This window comes from Salarias fasciatus, chromosome 6 (genome assembly GCF_902148845.1).
Source record: "Salarias fasciatus chromosome 6, fSalaFa1.1, whole genome shotgun sequence".
NCBI classification, from domain to species: Eukaryota; Metazoa; Chordata; class Actinopteri; order Blenniiformes; family Blenniidae; genus Salarias; species Salarias fasciatus.
The window spans coordinates 4,127,926-4,142,794 of record NC_043750.1 but is presented as its reverse complement, the minus strand read 5'-3'; the positions used below and the strand labels follow the sequence as shown (position 1 = coordinate 4,142,794).

At 49.9% G+C, this 14,869-nt stretch overlaps 1 protein-coding gene across 1 annotated transcript; it reads right to left on the bottom strand.

Annotated features, from left to right (window-relative positions):
• Positions 1-1,359: 1,359 nt before the first annotated feature.
• LOC115391141 (beta-1,3-galactosyltransferase 5-like) lies at positions 1,360-14,325 on the bottom strand. The gene is made up of 4 exons (XM_030095252.1): positions 14,292-14,325; positions 14,020-14,080; positions 2,551-3,566; positions 1,360-1,466 (listed from the first exon to the last, which is right to left on the bottom strand). The coding sequence occupies exons 1-4, from the start codon at positions 14,323-14,325 to the stop codon at positions 1,360-1,362; spliced, it is 1,218 nt and encodes a 405-aa protein (XP_029951112.1).
• Between the last annotated feature and the right edge of the window lie 544 nt (positions 14,326-14,869).

Sequence of the window (14,869 nt, the reverse complement as noted above, 5' to 3'; positions counted from 1 at the left end):
ACGGGTCAGGTGGTCTTGGTCAATGTCTTTTATTTTGCGGAAATGGATTTGTCGTTTGTCCTTATGATTTGATGCTTGCAGGGGGAGGTCGAGTGAGATGGCACTGTGGTCCGAGATGCCGAGGTCACAAACATGGAGGTTTTTTATGGGGGTGTTTGTAATGATGAGGTCCAGGGTGTGTCCTTTGGCGTGGGTTGGAACATGTATATGCTGGGTGAGGTTAAGTGAGTCAATGAGTTGGGTGAGTTCCATAGAGTACTGACTCTTGGGGACCTCAACATGAATATTGAAGTCCCCAAGAATCATGACATTGGAAGATTTTGCACAAACAGACAGAAGGAGATCAGTTATTTCTGTGATGAAATTTGAATGTGGTTTGGGTGGCCGGTAAATGAGGAGAACAGTCAATGGAGATGGATTTGAACAGGTAAAAGCCAAACATTCAAATGAGGACAGTGTGGGAAGTGAGAGTGGCGTCAAATGTAAGTCAGTCCGGTAAATAATCGCTAAGCCTCCACCCCGCCCGGTCCCACGTGCCCTGTCTAGGTAGGAATACCCAGGGGGGCATGCTTCATTTAGTATGAGGTAATCACCAGTTTTCTGCCACGTCTCGGTGAGGCACATGAGTCCAATATTCTTTTCTAGGATGTGACTGTTGATCAGGGACGCCTTATTTGTTAATGACTGACAGTTAAAAAGTTCTATTTTGATTTGTGGTTTTGATGGAATACACTTTACCAGTGAGCGCAGAGAGCTGAAGTCCACCCCGCGTTTTCCGTGCAGCCTGCCGCGGCGCTGTCCCAGGACTACAGGGCTGTAGTTATTAAGCCCCGAGGAAGCCGCGCTCTGATGACGCGTCGGATGACGCAGTGGGTGAGCGCCGGTGCGAGCAGGTGTCCACACGCTGGGGATGAAACCCTCTGCCCGCGGTCCAGAGTACCAATATCTCCGCACGGCTCCTCTATGGAGGCATCGGGGCCGGCCGAAAGTTCCCGGAGGTTCCGCGGTTGCCGCGTGGGCACCGAGCTCCCGAAACGGACCCGGCAGATGACGGAGCATGGTGGACAGTGGGGTTAGCTTCACGTTGCTACTGCCTCCTGGGAACCATGGACCAGGCACCCAGAGATTGGAAACTGCAGCGGACAGCAGCAACACGTTCAGTGCCAGAGGTGTGACGGATAAACACCGAGGAGGGAGACCCATGGAGACAAGGTAGGCCAGATGGTGTTGCCAGAGAGACCGCGTGCTTGTCCCAGAGGTGAGCCAACGGTGGGCCAGACTCTGCAGGCTCCAGGAGGGGGCTCCGGCTCAGGCTAGCAGGTCTCGGGTGTAGAGCAGGCTCCAGGAGGGGGCTCCGGCTCAGGCTAGCAGGTCTCGGGTGTAGAGCAGGCTCCAGGAGGGGGCTCCGGCCCAGGCTAGCAGGTCTCGGGTGTAGAGCAGGCTCCAGGAGGGGGCTCCGGCCCAGGCTAGCAGGTCTCGGGTGTAGAGCAGGCTCCAGGAGGGGGCTCCGGCTCAGGCTAGCAAAGTTTTATTCCGTTCGGAGCTGCCGGTTGCCTCCAGAGAGAAACCGGCACCTTCACCCTCAGGTCATCAGTCAGCAGCACATTGCTTGGCTTGAGGTCCTGGTGCACAATATCCTTTGAGTGAAGAAAGTTCATCCCCAAAGCTGATGTTATGATATGTTGTGAAATTGTAAAGTATTTTGATGATGTTTAGTCTAGCTTTGTAAGCTATGGCCACATGGACTTTTGGACTCTTTAAGGCCATTTAGCAGGTTATCTGCATCATTGTTGTTGCTGATGTATGTTGAGGAAGAACTAATTCCTCGTGTGAATTAAACCCAGCTTCATTGTGCATGCAATCTCTTTTCTTCATCACAGGTTGATTGAGACAAAGCTGGGTCGTTCACACATCACGTTGCCCTCTGCCCCAGAGGAGCAACACTATGATGCTAAGTTGCTACATGCTACTTTCTGCGTAAGGAGGAGGCGTTCCTCCGTAGAGAGCAGGGGAGGAGGGGGTGTGAGTCACGCATGCGCAGAATTTCAAAAAGGACTAACTGTCACTGGATTTCTCTCTCCATGGAAAATCCTCTATACAACCTTTAAGGCAAAAACACAACAGATTTTATTTTGAAATCAGTTTTATTTTGGAACACGTATCTACATTCCTTCCACCACCCGACTTGCTTCTGTTTAGCTTGATCCTCCAGGGCTGCAGTGTGCGGAAAAATAGGATCCTTGCGAAATCTTTCTGACCGCCAGATGGGCTCTGCAGAGGCGCCGGAACCAGACCACAACCGCACAGTGGCTGGTGTGAGCCACCGCATTGATTTTAATGATTACCGATTAGTTGCAGTGTCTGGACCGGACCAGACACGCACCGCATCCAGAGTGAGCCTGGCGTTAAGTTGTAGAAACGATACCAAGGTTTGAACAGCTCATGAAGAGCCCGAATAGCGTACAAAGGAAAAGCGAACAATGACAAATACAAGACATGTAAATACCAAAATAAAACAGGAAATGACAAAGAGGTAATTGAAGATATGACCAGTGCAAGGTGGTCCAGGTTTCTTCAAATCGGTCCAGTACTCCAACAACTGTTCTGGAGAATCAAGAATGTAGGTGATGACCTTGGAGAATTCACAGCGATCATATCTGCTATTGTAGGCTTGAAACTGGGAGGGAACTGGTGGCGAGGTGAGCTCAAGATCAAGCTTTTTCATGCACATCCCAATGTAGGCATCCTCTATGTTGAAGGGTTTGATGGATTTTGAGATCTCCACATATTTCTTGGGAAGGTCGTTGGAAAACACATATCCCATGCCAAGAGTGTATGTCGGATATGTGGATTCTGGGAAGATCGCCTTAGAAACATACCACTTGGAGAACTTCCAACGGATAACAGGCCTGTTCCACATGAGCATCCCTGTCAGGTAGTTCTCCCTGGGGATACCTGGCTTCTGTAGCATGATCACCAGATTGTCAATGTTCAGAAACATGTCAGAGTCGACCTTCATGGCGTAGGCTGCCTCTGAGCAGCGTGTGGCCAGCCAGTCCATGATCACCATCGTTTTGATGGTCAGGTTGAGGTAAGTGTCCAAGAAGTCACTCTGAATCAAGTCCATGTGCTGTAGGTTTTCCTGTTTCAGCGTCTCAGCATCAGCTCTGTGAGAGAGACCCAGCATGAAGAGAGTGACTACCACCTCGCCCTGAACCAGACTGTTGTTACCCCACGTCTGCCGGATGGCATCCCGAGCGGCCACGTCATCTGGTGACACCGGGACCATGAGGACCAGGAAAGGGGTCTTCTTCGTGCAAATGTCTGCATTATCCATCACAAAGTGGTAGTTCTTTGGATAAGCTTGGTGGTACTGGTACCACCCAGTAGCACCAGGTTGTCCAGGAGGCTCTTCACTTCTGTTCTGTTCTAAAAAGTTCTTGAGTGACAGAAAGCTGCTGGACAGCATATAGCACAAGACCAAGGCCAGGCAGAACAGAATCAGGAACTGGAAGCATTGCTGAAAAAAGGCCTTCTTCTGATGATGCAGACTCTCAGTGAGTAACCTAAAAAGACAAGACAATGAGAAAACCTGATGATTATACAAAGACCCGGATGCAACCTACCGATTTCTCATATACTGAACAGAATGACTGATCAACACTAAAAGTGAAGGTTTTTATCAGGGTTGTTTGTTTGTTGTGATGGAGAATCTACTGAATGTCAGCAGTTAGCCGAACCCCCATACTGCACTGAATGCGTTGCAGCTGAGCCGCAGCACGTCTTTCGCAGTGGTGTTTGCCCCATGATCCACCATGTGTGGCTCTGATGCCTAGGCCGGCGAATCAGCTGGGTTCACTGCTGTGTCCACCATATGACTGTAACCGTGGACACAGATATCATCTCTCACAAAAAGAAGTTCATTTTCATAGCAGATGTTATTTCATGTTTCTGTGTCTTGTGTGTTTCGGATACTTTTGCTCTTCCGTCATGGGTGAGCAAACTGCCAGTTGAGTATACATATTTTTTTAATGAATTATGCTAGTATGTTTTTGAACTGAAGTCTGTGTTAACAATGTGGTTCAAGGACCTGAGGCTGTTTTAAAGTTGTAAAAGTCCATGCGGTCTTCCTCCACTTGCTTGGCTGTGGCAAATGGAGAAAATAGACATGCTGTGCAGGGACGGATCTAGGATTCTAGGAGATCAGGGGCTTAGCCCTGAGGGTTCAGATGCTGATTGATTTTTTTCCAGCATTTTTTGTGCCATGCACACTAAACTATCTTGATTTTATTTATTTATTTATTTTTTACATCAACTTACCACCAATTCAAAGCTGAGAAAGGCACGGAGAACACTTAAAAATCAGAGCCTTAAATGATGCAAATGTCTCACCACCAGCAGCCTTGAAGTCATTGTTTTATGCCTCATGTCCACTGAAAGAAAAAAAATCTAAAATACAAAAGTTATTCAGACTGATCATAAACTAAAGAAATAAAATACCTTATTTCCTGACTGCAGGCAACCTGTGATCCTGGCTGGCACCTCTGCTGTCCTTTACTGCTCTGTTCTTCAATCCTGTCCTCAAATCCTGTCTTCAATCCTCCTGTCTCTTCTCTCTTGCTTTCTCTGCACATTTTTTATGATTTCCTGTTCATTTTCCCCTCACTTTCTCTCTCTTGCTGTCTTTCATTTTCAGTGCGGTTGTGTTGTTGGTATTAGCTGATAATGCTGATAGCCAGCCAGCAAAATCAGTCAGAGTTTCACAAACCGGGAACATCAATCTGTGTAGCAGCTTCTGCTGCTGCTGCTGGTGGCGACGTCTGCTTTTTGAAAAAGCTTCTGATATCCATTATGAGTCGACTCTGGTCGCAGTAGAATCAAGGAACAGCGACTAGTGCCATAGGTGTGAACGCTTCTTCTTCTGGACAGGCGGCAGGCTGCTGGCTGCTCTCCAGCGCATGCTGCCACTCTCTGGTGAATTCCAGTACTGCACATTATACTCAGACCAGCTCGGATCCGCGATCCGGGGCTCTTGACAAAACATCCGGGGCTTGAGCCCAAGTAGCCACCCCCTAGATCCGCCTATGATGCTGTGTATCTTTTGTGCCACGTCGTGCAACTGGATCACATCCAGAGGAGTAACAGCCACTGTCTTTCAAACTCTACTGCTGCAAGGGAGGAAGAGGATCGCTTCTTCTTATTTAAAGAAGATGTGGATGTTTTCCTGAAGCTGAAGCCGAACTAGAGTCACAATGCTTTTTCAAGGGTCAAAGGAAGGACTTTCCAACTTTGCACCACTGTTCTTTCATCAAAAACAATTGAATGCAAAGCTGAGAAGTTAGTTGTGCTTCAAGACGCCAACTGGGGAGACACCATTAGCTCAGGTGACAATGGTTACACCAGTGTTAAATTACTGAAAATGCTTAAAATGTTACCTAGTCTAAAGTTCTAGTTAAATCATACATTGTGATAGGGGTGTCCTCAGATAGTAGACAATTCGATGATTCGTTCGAAGGGGCCTGATTCGACTGCCAATCACGCAGTCGAAGCATCGAAAAAATGTGGTTATTAAACGAGGACCATTCCATTCCAGCTGTATGGGGGTGCTGAATGACTGATTTTACATAGAATTGCTTGGGGTTTTTTTCCAAATAAACATGATATAAAGCCTATTTGATATACATGTTAGCCTATCAAATATACTGTGGAAAAATTTACTTGTACTTTTATTCAATATTCTATCTATTGAGTGTTTGTGAATGAACCACCATGGTGAGTGGCACAATCCGATTTTGCGCAGAGCTCCGTCACAGAGCAGCATCTCGGTGGTGATTTGGCTTAATTTTAAAGCTAGGGTCGGCAATCTTGGAAAACTAGCATGGAGCACGAATGTAGCATCTCCCAAGGCTCCGCCCAGCTCCCACTGCATTGGAGGAGCTCCTGTTGGCAGCGAACGCACTGGATGCGGAAGCGCACGGGAGCGCCACTCGCACAAAGTTTGTGATCGCCTTCAGTGTTATTAACTAGGGGTGGGACGAGACACAAATTTCACGGGACGAGATGTCTCGCAAGATTGAGTCCACGAGATCAAGACGACACGAGACGGGGGGGGGGGGGGGGGGGGGGAGCGGGTGTTGGTGCTGAGGTGTGGGGGGCAGCGCGGTACTCACATACTTCGTCGGAGCACGGGAGCCCCCCCCCCCCCCCTGTACACTTCGCCCTAGGCGGCCGTCTAGTTCCCCTATTCCCATTCAAACCGCTGCGCACAGACGACGCCATGACTGCATTTGCACTTCATGCAACTATGTGCGCTGTTTGCATGTTCAACCTTATTTTACACAGACACCACAGAGGAAGAAGAGCGCTGCAGCCGCTGCAGGCTCTCTCTGCATGTTGTGAGAAAAGGAGTGTGAGCCGGCAAGACGTGGTGAAATGTGCATTGATGCGATGCACCGTTTTTTCAATAAAAGAGAAGAACTTAACGATTGTTTCCACACATTTTCTTTACATCTTATCAATAAAACTGTGTCACAAGTAGTTTGTGTACTACAAAGACCAAGATTCCTTGCAGATAGAACATGCGCAGAACAGTATTTCATGTCCTTTTCGACCGGGTTTTTAAATATGAATATGAGCATATTCAGGGTTTTGCACGTGTTTATATGGCTGTGCGCCTTGTAATGTATTATTCTGTCAATATTCCAGTTAATAAAGAGTTTTTGCCTTGATATAAACGTACTTAATCTCGCGGCATTCGATCTCGCGAGATCTCGCGGCATTGCGGTCTCGTCCCATTCCTATTATTAACCTTTCTGACTGCCCGCACACAACGCGCATAGGAGCGCAGCGCGCCCGCTCCACTTCGTTCTATTTTCCACGCGAACTGCGAGCGCTGAGAGCTCCTTGGCAACGCGCGTGCGCACTGAACCAGGACCAGTGCACACCATTGAAATGTACGCGCAGGGGGCTGGTAGAACGGCGAAGGGATTTGATTGGTTCCTGAAGAGCGGTCCACGCGATATGATTGGTCGGAGTTTTTACTGTCCTTTGGCCGCTAGAGTTGTCAGATTTTTTCCGTACCTTTTTCCGTACACATAATGTATTGACTTCTCCCAGGGGGCAGGGAGCATTTCAATCAGTATGACTAAAATTGCTTTTGGACAACATCGTCTACCCTAGCTTTAAAAGGCTCACAATGTCGGAAAAAAACAGAACTTCAGACAAGGCAAAGATGATCCAAAAAAAAGTTAAATGTAAGTTGTGTCCTTTCATATCACTCCACAACAACATTGCTTTCCACCTTAAACGGGTAAGTAGCCAGATAATTGGGCTAATAAAAGACGGTTCTGTTACTCAATTCTCATTTTTAATGCTGACTTTTATTTCGTTTAATTGTAATATTTTAGGTTATTATTATATTATTATTTTTATTTATCTAAAAGGCTAATTCTATTTAATTTAGTGTTTGTTTTTGCATGGATGTTGCGCTGCGAAATGACCCGACACAGTGCAATTAAGCCTATTTCATTTAATTTGAGCAGATAATGTGAGAAATTGTTTAGCCAAAAAATGTGAGCTTATCTGCAGAGATTATAGATATAAATAAATAACATGATTTAGCCCGTTTGTTAGAAGTGGGGTTGGTTCTGGTCATTTGAACGATACTTCATTTGTTTGATGTTTAGAGTCACCGACACTTTGTTCCAGTCTGTGTTTCAGTGTGTAGGAAAAAAAAAAGAATTGTTGTTTTACCTGCCTGTGCTGTTTTTGTTTGTTTGTTTGTTTTTTTATTTTGTTTAATTTTTTTATTATTAGTGCAATCAGGGCCGACTGTAGGCATAGGCGCCCGTGAGCACCGCTCTGCACTGTGCTGCGCTCCGACGCCCGTGTAGGCACGCTTCAACCCCCAGCATTGTGATCATGTATGAGTGTTTATAACTACTTAAAATGTGTTATACCGGGTGCTTCAAGTAAAGTGTTACCAAACCCATCCATCCATCCATCCATCTTCAGCCGCTTATCCGGGGCCGGGTCGCGGGGGCAGCAGTCTCAGCAGGGATGCCCAGACTTCCCTGTCCCCAGACACTTCCTCCAGCTCTTCCGGGAGGATCCCAAGGCGTTCCAGGCCAGCCGAGAGACATAGTCTCTCCAGCGTGTCCTGGGTCTTCCCCGGGGTCTCCTCCCGGTGGGACATGCCCGGAAAACCTCCCCAGGGAGGCGTCCAGGAGGCATCCTGAACAGATGCCCGAGCCACCTCAGCTGGCCCCTCTCGATGTGGAGGAGAAGCGGCTCTACTCTGAGCTCCTCCCTGGTGACTGAGCTCCTCACCCTATCTCTAAGGGAGCGCCCAGCCACCCGACGGAGGAAGCTCATTTCGGCCGCTTGTATCCGGGATCTTGTCCTTTCGGTCATGACCCAAAGCTCATGACCATAGGTGAGGGTGGGAACGTAGATTGACCGGTAAATCGAGAGCTTCGCCTTTCGGCTCAGCTCCTTCTTCACCACGACGGACCGATACAACGACTGCATCACTGCAGCCGCTGCACCGATCCGCCTGTCAATCTCACGCTCCATCCGTCCCCCACTCGTGAACAAGACCCCAAGATACTTAAACTCCTCCACCTGGGCTAGGGTCTCTCTACCTACCTGGAGAGGGCAAGCCACCTTGTTCCGGTCGAGGACCATGGCCTCGGATTTGGAGGTGCTGATCCTCATTCCTGTCGCTTCACACTCGGCTGCGAACCGCCCCAGTGCATGCTGTAGGTCCTGGTTCGATGAAGCCAACAGGACAACATCATCTGCAAAAAGCAGAGATGAAATCCTGTGGTCCCCGAACCGGACCCCCTCCAGCCCCTGGCTGCACCTAGAAATTCTGTCCATAAAAATGATGAACAGAACCGGTGACAAAGGGCAGCCCTGCTGGAGTCCAACATGCACCGGGAACAGGTCCGACTTACTGCCGGCAATGCGGACCAGACTCCTACTCCGGTCATACAAAGAACGGACGGCCCTTAACAGGGGGCCCCGGACTCCGTATTCCCGGAGCACCCCCCACAAGACACCACGAGGGACACGGTCGAATGCCTTCTCCAAGTCCACAAAACACATGTGGACTGGTTGGGCAAACTCCCACGAACCCTCGAGCACCCTATGGAGGGTATAGAGCTGGTCCACTGTTCCACGACCAGGACGAAAACCGCATTGTTCCTCCTGAATCCGAGGTTCGACTATCGGTCGGATCCTCCTCTCCAGTACCCTGGAATAGACTTTCCCGGGGAGGCTGAGGAGTGTGATCCCCCTATAGTTGGAGCACACCCTCCGGTCCCCCTTTTTAAACAGGGGGACCACCACCCCGGTCTGCCAATCCAGAGGCACTGTCCCCGACAGAGACGTGTCAACCAAGACAGTCCCTGCACATCCAGAGACTTGAGGTACTCAGGGCGAATCTCATCCACCCCCGGTGCCTTGCCACCGAGAAGCTTACCAACCACCTCGGTGACTTCAGCTTGGGTGATGGACGAGTCCACCTCTGAGACCTCAGCCTCTGCTTCCTCCACGGAAGACGTGGCGACGGGATTGAGGAGGTCCTCGAAGTATTCCTTCCACCGTCCTGTGATATCCCCAGTTGAGGTCAGCAACTCCCCACCTCCACTGTAAACAGTGTTGGCGGAGACCTGCTTTCCCCTCCTGAGGCGCCGGACGGTTTGCCAGAATTTCTTCGAGGCTGACCGATAGTCCTCCTCCATGGCCTCCCCGAACTCCTCCCAGACCCGAGTTTTTGCCTCCACAACCGCTCGGGCTGCAGTTCGCTTGGCCTGCCGGTACCCGTCAGCTGCTTCGGGAGTCCCATGAGCCAGCAAGGCTCGATAGGACTCCTTCTTCAGCTTGACGGCAGCCCTCACCTCCGGTGTCCACCACCGGGTTCGGGGGTTGCCACCACGACAGGCACCAGAGACCTTACGACCACAGCTCCGGGCAGCTGCTTCGACAATGGAGGTGGAGAACATGGTCCACTCGGACTCAATGTCTCCAACCTCCCTCGGGACATGAGAGAAGCTCTCCCGGAGGTGGGAGTTGAAAACCATGCTGACAGAGGGTTCCACCAGACGTTCCCAACAGACCCTCACAACACGTTTGGGTCTGCCAAGTCTGTCCGATTTTCTCCTCCGCCAGCGAATCCAACTCACCACCAGGTGGTGATCGGTCGACAGCTCTGCTCCTCTCTTCGCCCGAGTGTCCAAAACACGCGGCCGAAGGTCAGATGACACGACAACAAAGTCGATCATCGACCTCCGCCCTAGGGTGTCCTGGTGCCAAGTGCACTTATGGACACCCCTGTGCTCGAACATGGTGTTCGTTATGGACAAACTGTGACTAGCACAGAAGTCCAATAACAGAACACCACTCGGGTTCAGATCAGAGAGGCCATGCGATCCAATCACCCCCTTCCAGGTCTCACTGTTGCTGCCCACGTGGGCGTTGAAGTCCCCCAGTAGAACAATGGAGTCCCCTCCCAGGGACTCCGAGAAGGCCGGGTACTCTGCACTGCTGTTCGGTCCATAAGCCGAAACAACAGTGAGGCACCTATCCCCGACCCGAAGGCGCAGGGATACGACCCTCTCGTTCACTGGGGTGAACTCCAACACATGGCGGCTGAGCTGCGGGGCTATAAGCAAACCCACACCAGCCCGCCGCCTCTCACCGCGGGCAACGCCAGAGAAGTGGAGAGTCCAGCCCTTCTCGAGAGGTTGGGTTCCAGAGCCCAGGCTATGTGTGGAGGTGAGCCCGACTATATCTAGCCGGTATCTCTCAACCTCTCTTACAAGCTCGGGCTCCTTCCCCCCCAACGAGGTGACATTCCATGTCCCTAGAGCTAGTCTCTGTGTCTGAGGATTGGGTCGCCGGGCACCCTGTCGTCGGCTGCCACCCAATCCACATTGCACCCAGCCCCTACGATTCCCTCGGCGGGTGGTGGGTCCACCGGAGGGTCGGCCCACGTCGCCCCTTCGGGCTGAGCCCGGCCGGGCCCCGTGGGCAAAGGCCCGGCCACCAGGCGCTCGCTTGCGAGCCCCAACCCCAGGCCTGGCTCCAGGGTGGGGCCCCGGCTGCGCCATACCGGGCGACGTCACGGGCCTCGATTGTAATATATTCATAAGGGCTATTGACCTGCCCTTGGTCTGGCCCATCACCCAGGACCTGTTTGTCATGGGAGACCCTACCAGGGGCATAAAGCCCCGGACAACATAGCTCCTGGGATCACGTGGGCACTCAAACTCCCCCACTACTTTAAGGTGGCAGGTCAGGGGGGGAGTGTTACCAAACATTTTCTCTAATTTGTTCTTTTTTTGCTATTGTGACTGACCTGGCCACCTTGGGCCTCCAGAACTGTTAGTTTCCAAGAGATCACCATTATAATTTGTTGGGATCCATGGAAATTAGAACCCCAGTTTGAATCTGGGTTGATTTTCTAGTATTTCATTTCTGGATGTATCCAGGATTTATGCAGTAAAGCGTGTGTTACAAGGAAAAAAAAACAAAAAAAAGCCTGAACGACAAGCTTGTTCTACTATTTGACACAAATTTTGGTCTTTTTCTTTTCTAGTTTTTCAAACTGCCACTTTTATTTCTAGGGAAAACTATGAATCTGAGTGCCTGTTTCAACCACTCAGGTACCACACTCTGCCTTTCTGAGCACACATAATGAAATCTGCTTCCTCTCCTCACGTGAAAGCTACAGAGCCCCTAAGATTTTATATCTTGTGTGCACAAGATTAAAAAAAATACAGGCACCTTTTCAGGACTTTAGTGCCTCTATAGAAAGCTGACTTCTCATAGTTATTGTCATATCAAAGGTGATTCCAACAGTTTGTCACATTTTTCCCTGCAAGTCAGTTATACTTTAGTTGTAATTCATTGAGTCAGTTTCCTCACCTTTTCCCAGCTGAAGAAGACTCTCGTTCCCTCATGACATCTGCCAGCCTTCCTCTTTCCTCGTGGTCTCTGCATCTGTTTAATCCAGAATCTGAACCTTCAGAAGATGAAGCCGTTGCAAACCTCAAACACTCTGTCCAGTTTGATCACTGGGGCGAGGCTGACAAAGAACACACCTGGTAGAGAGAGAGAGAGAGAGAGAGAGAGAGAGAGAGAGAGAGAGAGAGAGAGAGAGAGAGAGAGAGTGCAGACTACAGGAGACAAACAAAGTCCGTGACATGGGACCTTTAACCAACCTTTTATTAGTCATTTATCATAAAGGCATTCCTGATTCTTGCCCAACAGTGCAGAGCACCTCTTTGACTTCCACAAGCAGATGAAGATTAATGGAGGCTGGACTCCATCTTGTGGCAGGTGAACTCCACCCTGAGACGAGCCGGTACCAGATCAGACAAGAGCAGATCCACGTCGTTGTCTGACTTGCTTATATTTCACTATTTTAGCCTGATAGTTAGCCTCAGTTAGGCCTGTCCAAACAGGAAGCTTGCCAAACAAAAGTTTCTGTGCTGTGCTGGACTGTATTTAGGACCAAAGATAAAGAGGCTGTGCTCGTACATGAACCCTAGACCAGCTAGAAACTGCTGCAGTCAAGCTAATGGGATGTACAGGGACTTTGTAAGACACACTGTGAGGAGACTGAGGACACAGAATCATGCAGCCCTTCAGGTACACTTCAGAACCCCCGGCACCACAAATTGACTGAGATGTCGCCACCACCAGAGTGCTCTAACGGTGCATGTGAATAAAAAAAAAAAATAAATAAATAAAAAAAAAACACCCATTGAAGAACTATATACATAGTGTATAGTGCCTGAGCCAGGGACAACACGAGACGCTGCATGTGCCTGCTTCATTCTGGGGCACCAGACACAACCCCAGCATGGCTGACCCTGGAGACAGGAGTGTTGGGTGGAAGGGAACAGAGGCCACTCAGATGGCCTGCCCTCCATCGACCCTGGCCTGGAGGAGGAAGACCCTACTGCCTGGGCAAAGGGTCAAAGTAAGAAGACATCATCATTGCATGCTGGCACCCAGCACCCATTCCCCAAAGGAGGTGCTAGTAGCTATATTCAGGTTGCAGAATCTAGAAAAGGTAGATGGGCTCGACCAGGAAGCAGCTGCACAAACCTCAGAGGCGCTGGTTCCCCGCCACAAGGCCCAAGAGGTTGCTATGCCTCATGTGGAGTGTGCTCTCACTCTCTTGGGGCCTGGAGCACCAGAGTTTACATGTGCCTTTTGGATCGTGTCGACAATCCAGTGGTGTAGCCTGGAGTTTGATACCAGATGATTTCGATCCAGGCACCAGGGATGGAAGCAAAGAAACAGCTGATCAATTTTCCTGAATGCCCCTGTTTGCTGTATGTATGCTTTCAGGGCTCTGACTGTGCATAGCCATGTCTTGTCTCAAACCTCCCCGCTAACTCCCTGCACAGGGCTGAGAGATTTTGTCACCATTAGCTGGCTTATATGAAAATCTGAGAGCACCTTCAGCAGGAATGCCAGGTTAGGATGCAAGAGTACCCCTGTGTTCTCATACAGGAATCTAAAGGAGCTCTCATGTATAGACAGAGCCTGTAGCTCTCCCACTGTCCAAGCCAATGCTTCTGCTGAGAGGAATGTAGTCTTGAGGGACATCCACTTCAAATCGGCCAATTCCAGAGGCTTGAAGGGCCCCTGCTGCAAGGCAGCCAACACCAGATTTAGATCCCATGCTAAGACAGGCCGCCTCCTGCTGCCCGGGTCAGGTCTCGCCACACCTTTCAGGAACTGCAAAATGAGGCTACAGTCACCTTCTGTCAGCCTGTTATCCCCAACATGGGCAGCTTTGATAGCTCCCACCATGACCTCAAAGATCGTTGGTGATTTTCCCGCCGCAAACCGGTCTTGCAGGTAGCGGAGCAACTCTGGAGCCATACAGGCCAGGATGGATGGTTTGCCCTGCACCATGATTCAAAGATGGCCCAGCAATAGATATACGCTGCTCTTGTTGACAGGGCTGAAGTACCCTGAATGGTCCACACCACTGACCGCATTAGTCCCATGTCCAACAAGCTGGCCCTCTCATAGGCCAGGCCCAGAGCCTCTGCCCCTGGGGAAAGGGATGGAACAGGGCCCCTGGTGCCTGACTCAGAAGGTCCTGGCAAATCTGGAGTTCCCATAGCTTCCTATCTAGGCTAGGCACATCCCTGAGAACCATGTCATGTGGGGCCAGTTTGGAGCCAAAAGAAATAGGCCCCGGTTCCTCCACCTGAACCCTCGGCAGCAGGGTAGGAAGAAGGCTGAACAGGGGGAATGCGTACAGCAGCCCTGGAAGCCATTGATGTGCCAAGGCATTGATCCCCAGTGGAGGATTAGCGGGTAGTGTGCGTTGTGCCTGGACTGGGGCTGTCACGATATCAAATTTTCTCTTGACGATTATCGTGGGCAAAAAAATATCACGATAACGATATTATCACGATATCAGCAAAAATTGAACTAATAATGGTACAAACACTCAGATTCATCTTTAATTTTATTTTTGTTTGTTTTCTCTCTTTTCCCAGATGAATTACATTCAGAATACCTGTCAAATGAGGTGTTGAAACAATATGAGAACAGTGACTGTACAACTGCACACAAAAAGTGTAGTTACACTCAACTAATTAAAATCTGATGAACTGATTAACAGAGGATCCACAGCAGAGGCGTAATTTACGTAGGGTTGGTGGGTTATGAAAACCCACGGGCCCTGTTGGGGTGAAATCCTGTACCACCACCACACTGCCGAGAACTTTTGTTTGTTTGTTTAAATCTGAGGCGGAATGAGCAGCAGCTGCTTCTCTCCAGCCAGAGGTGCCGCTACTGGCTAGGGCCCTGAGCTGAAGGGGGCCCGGAGGGA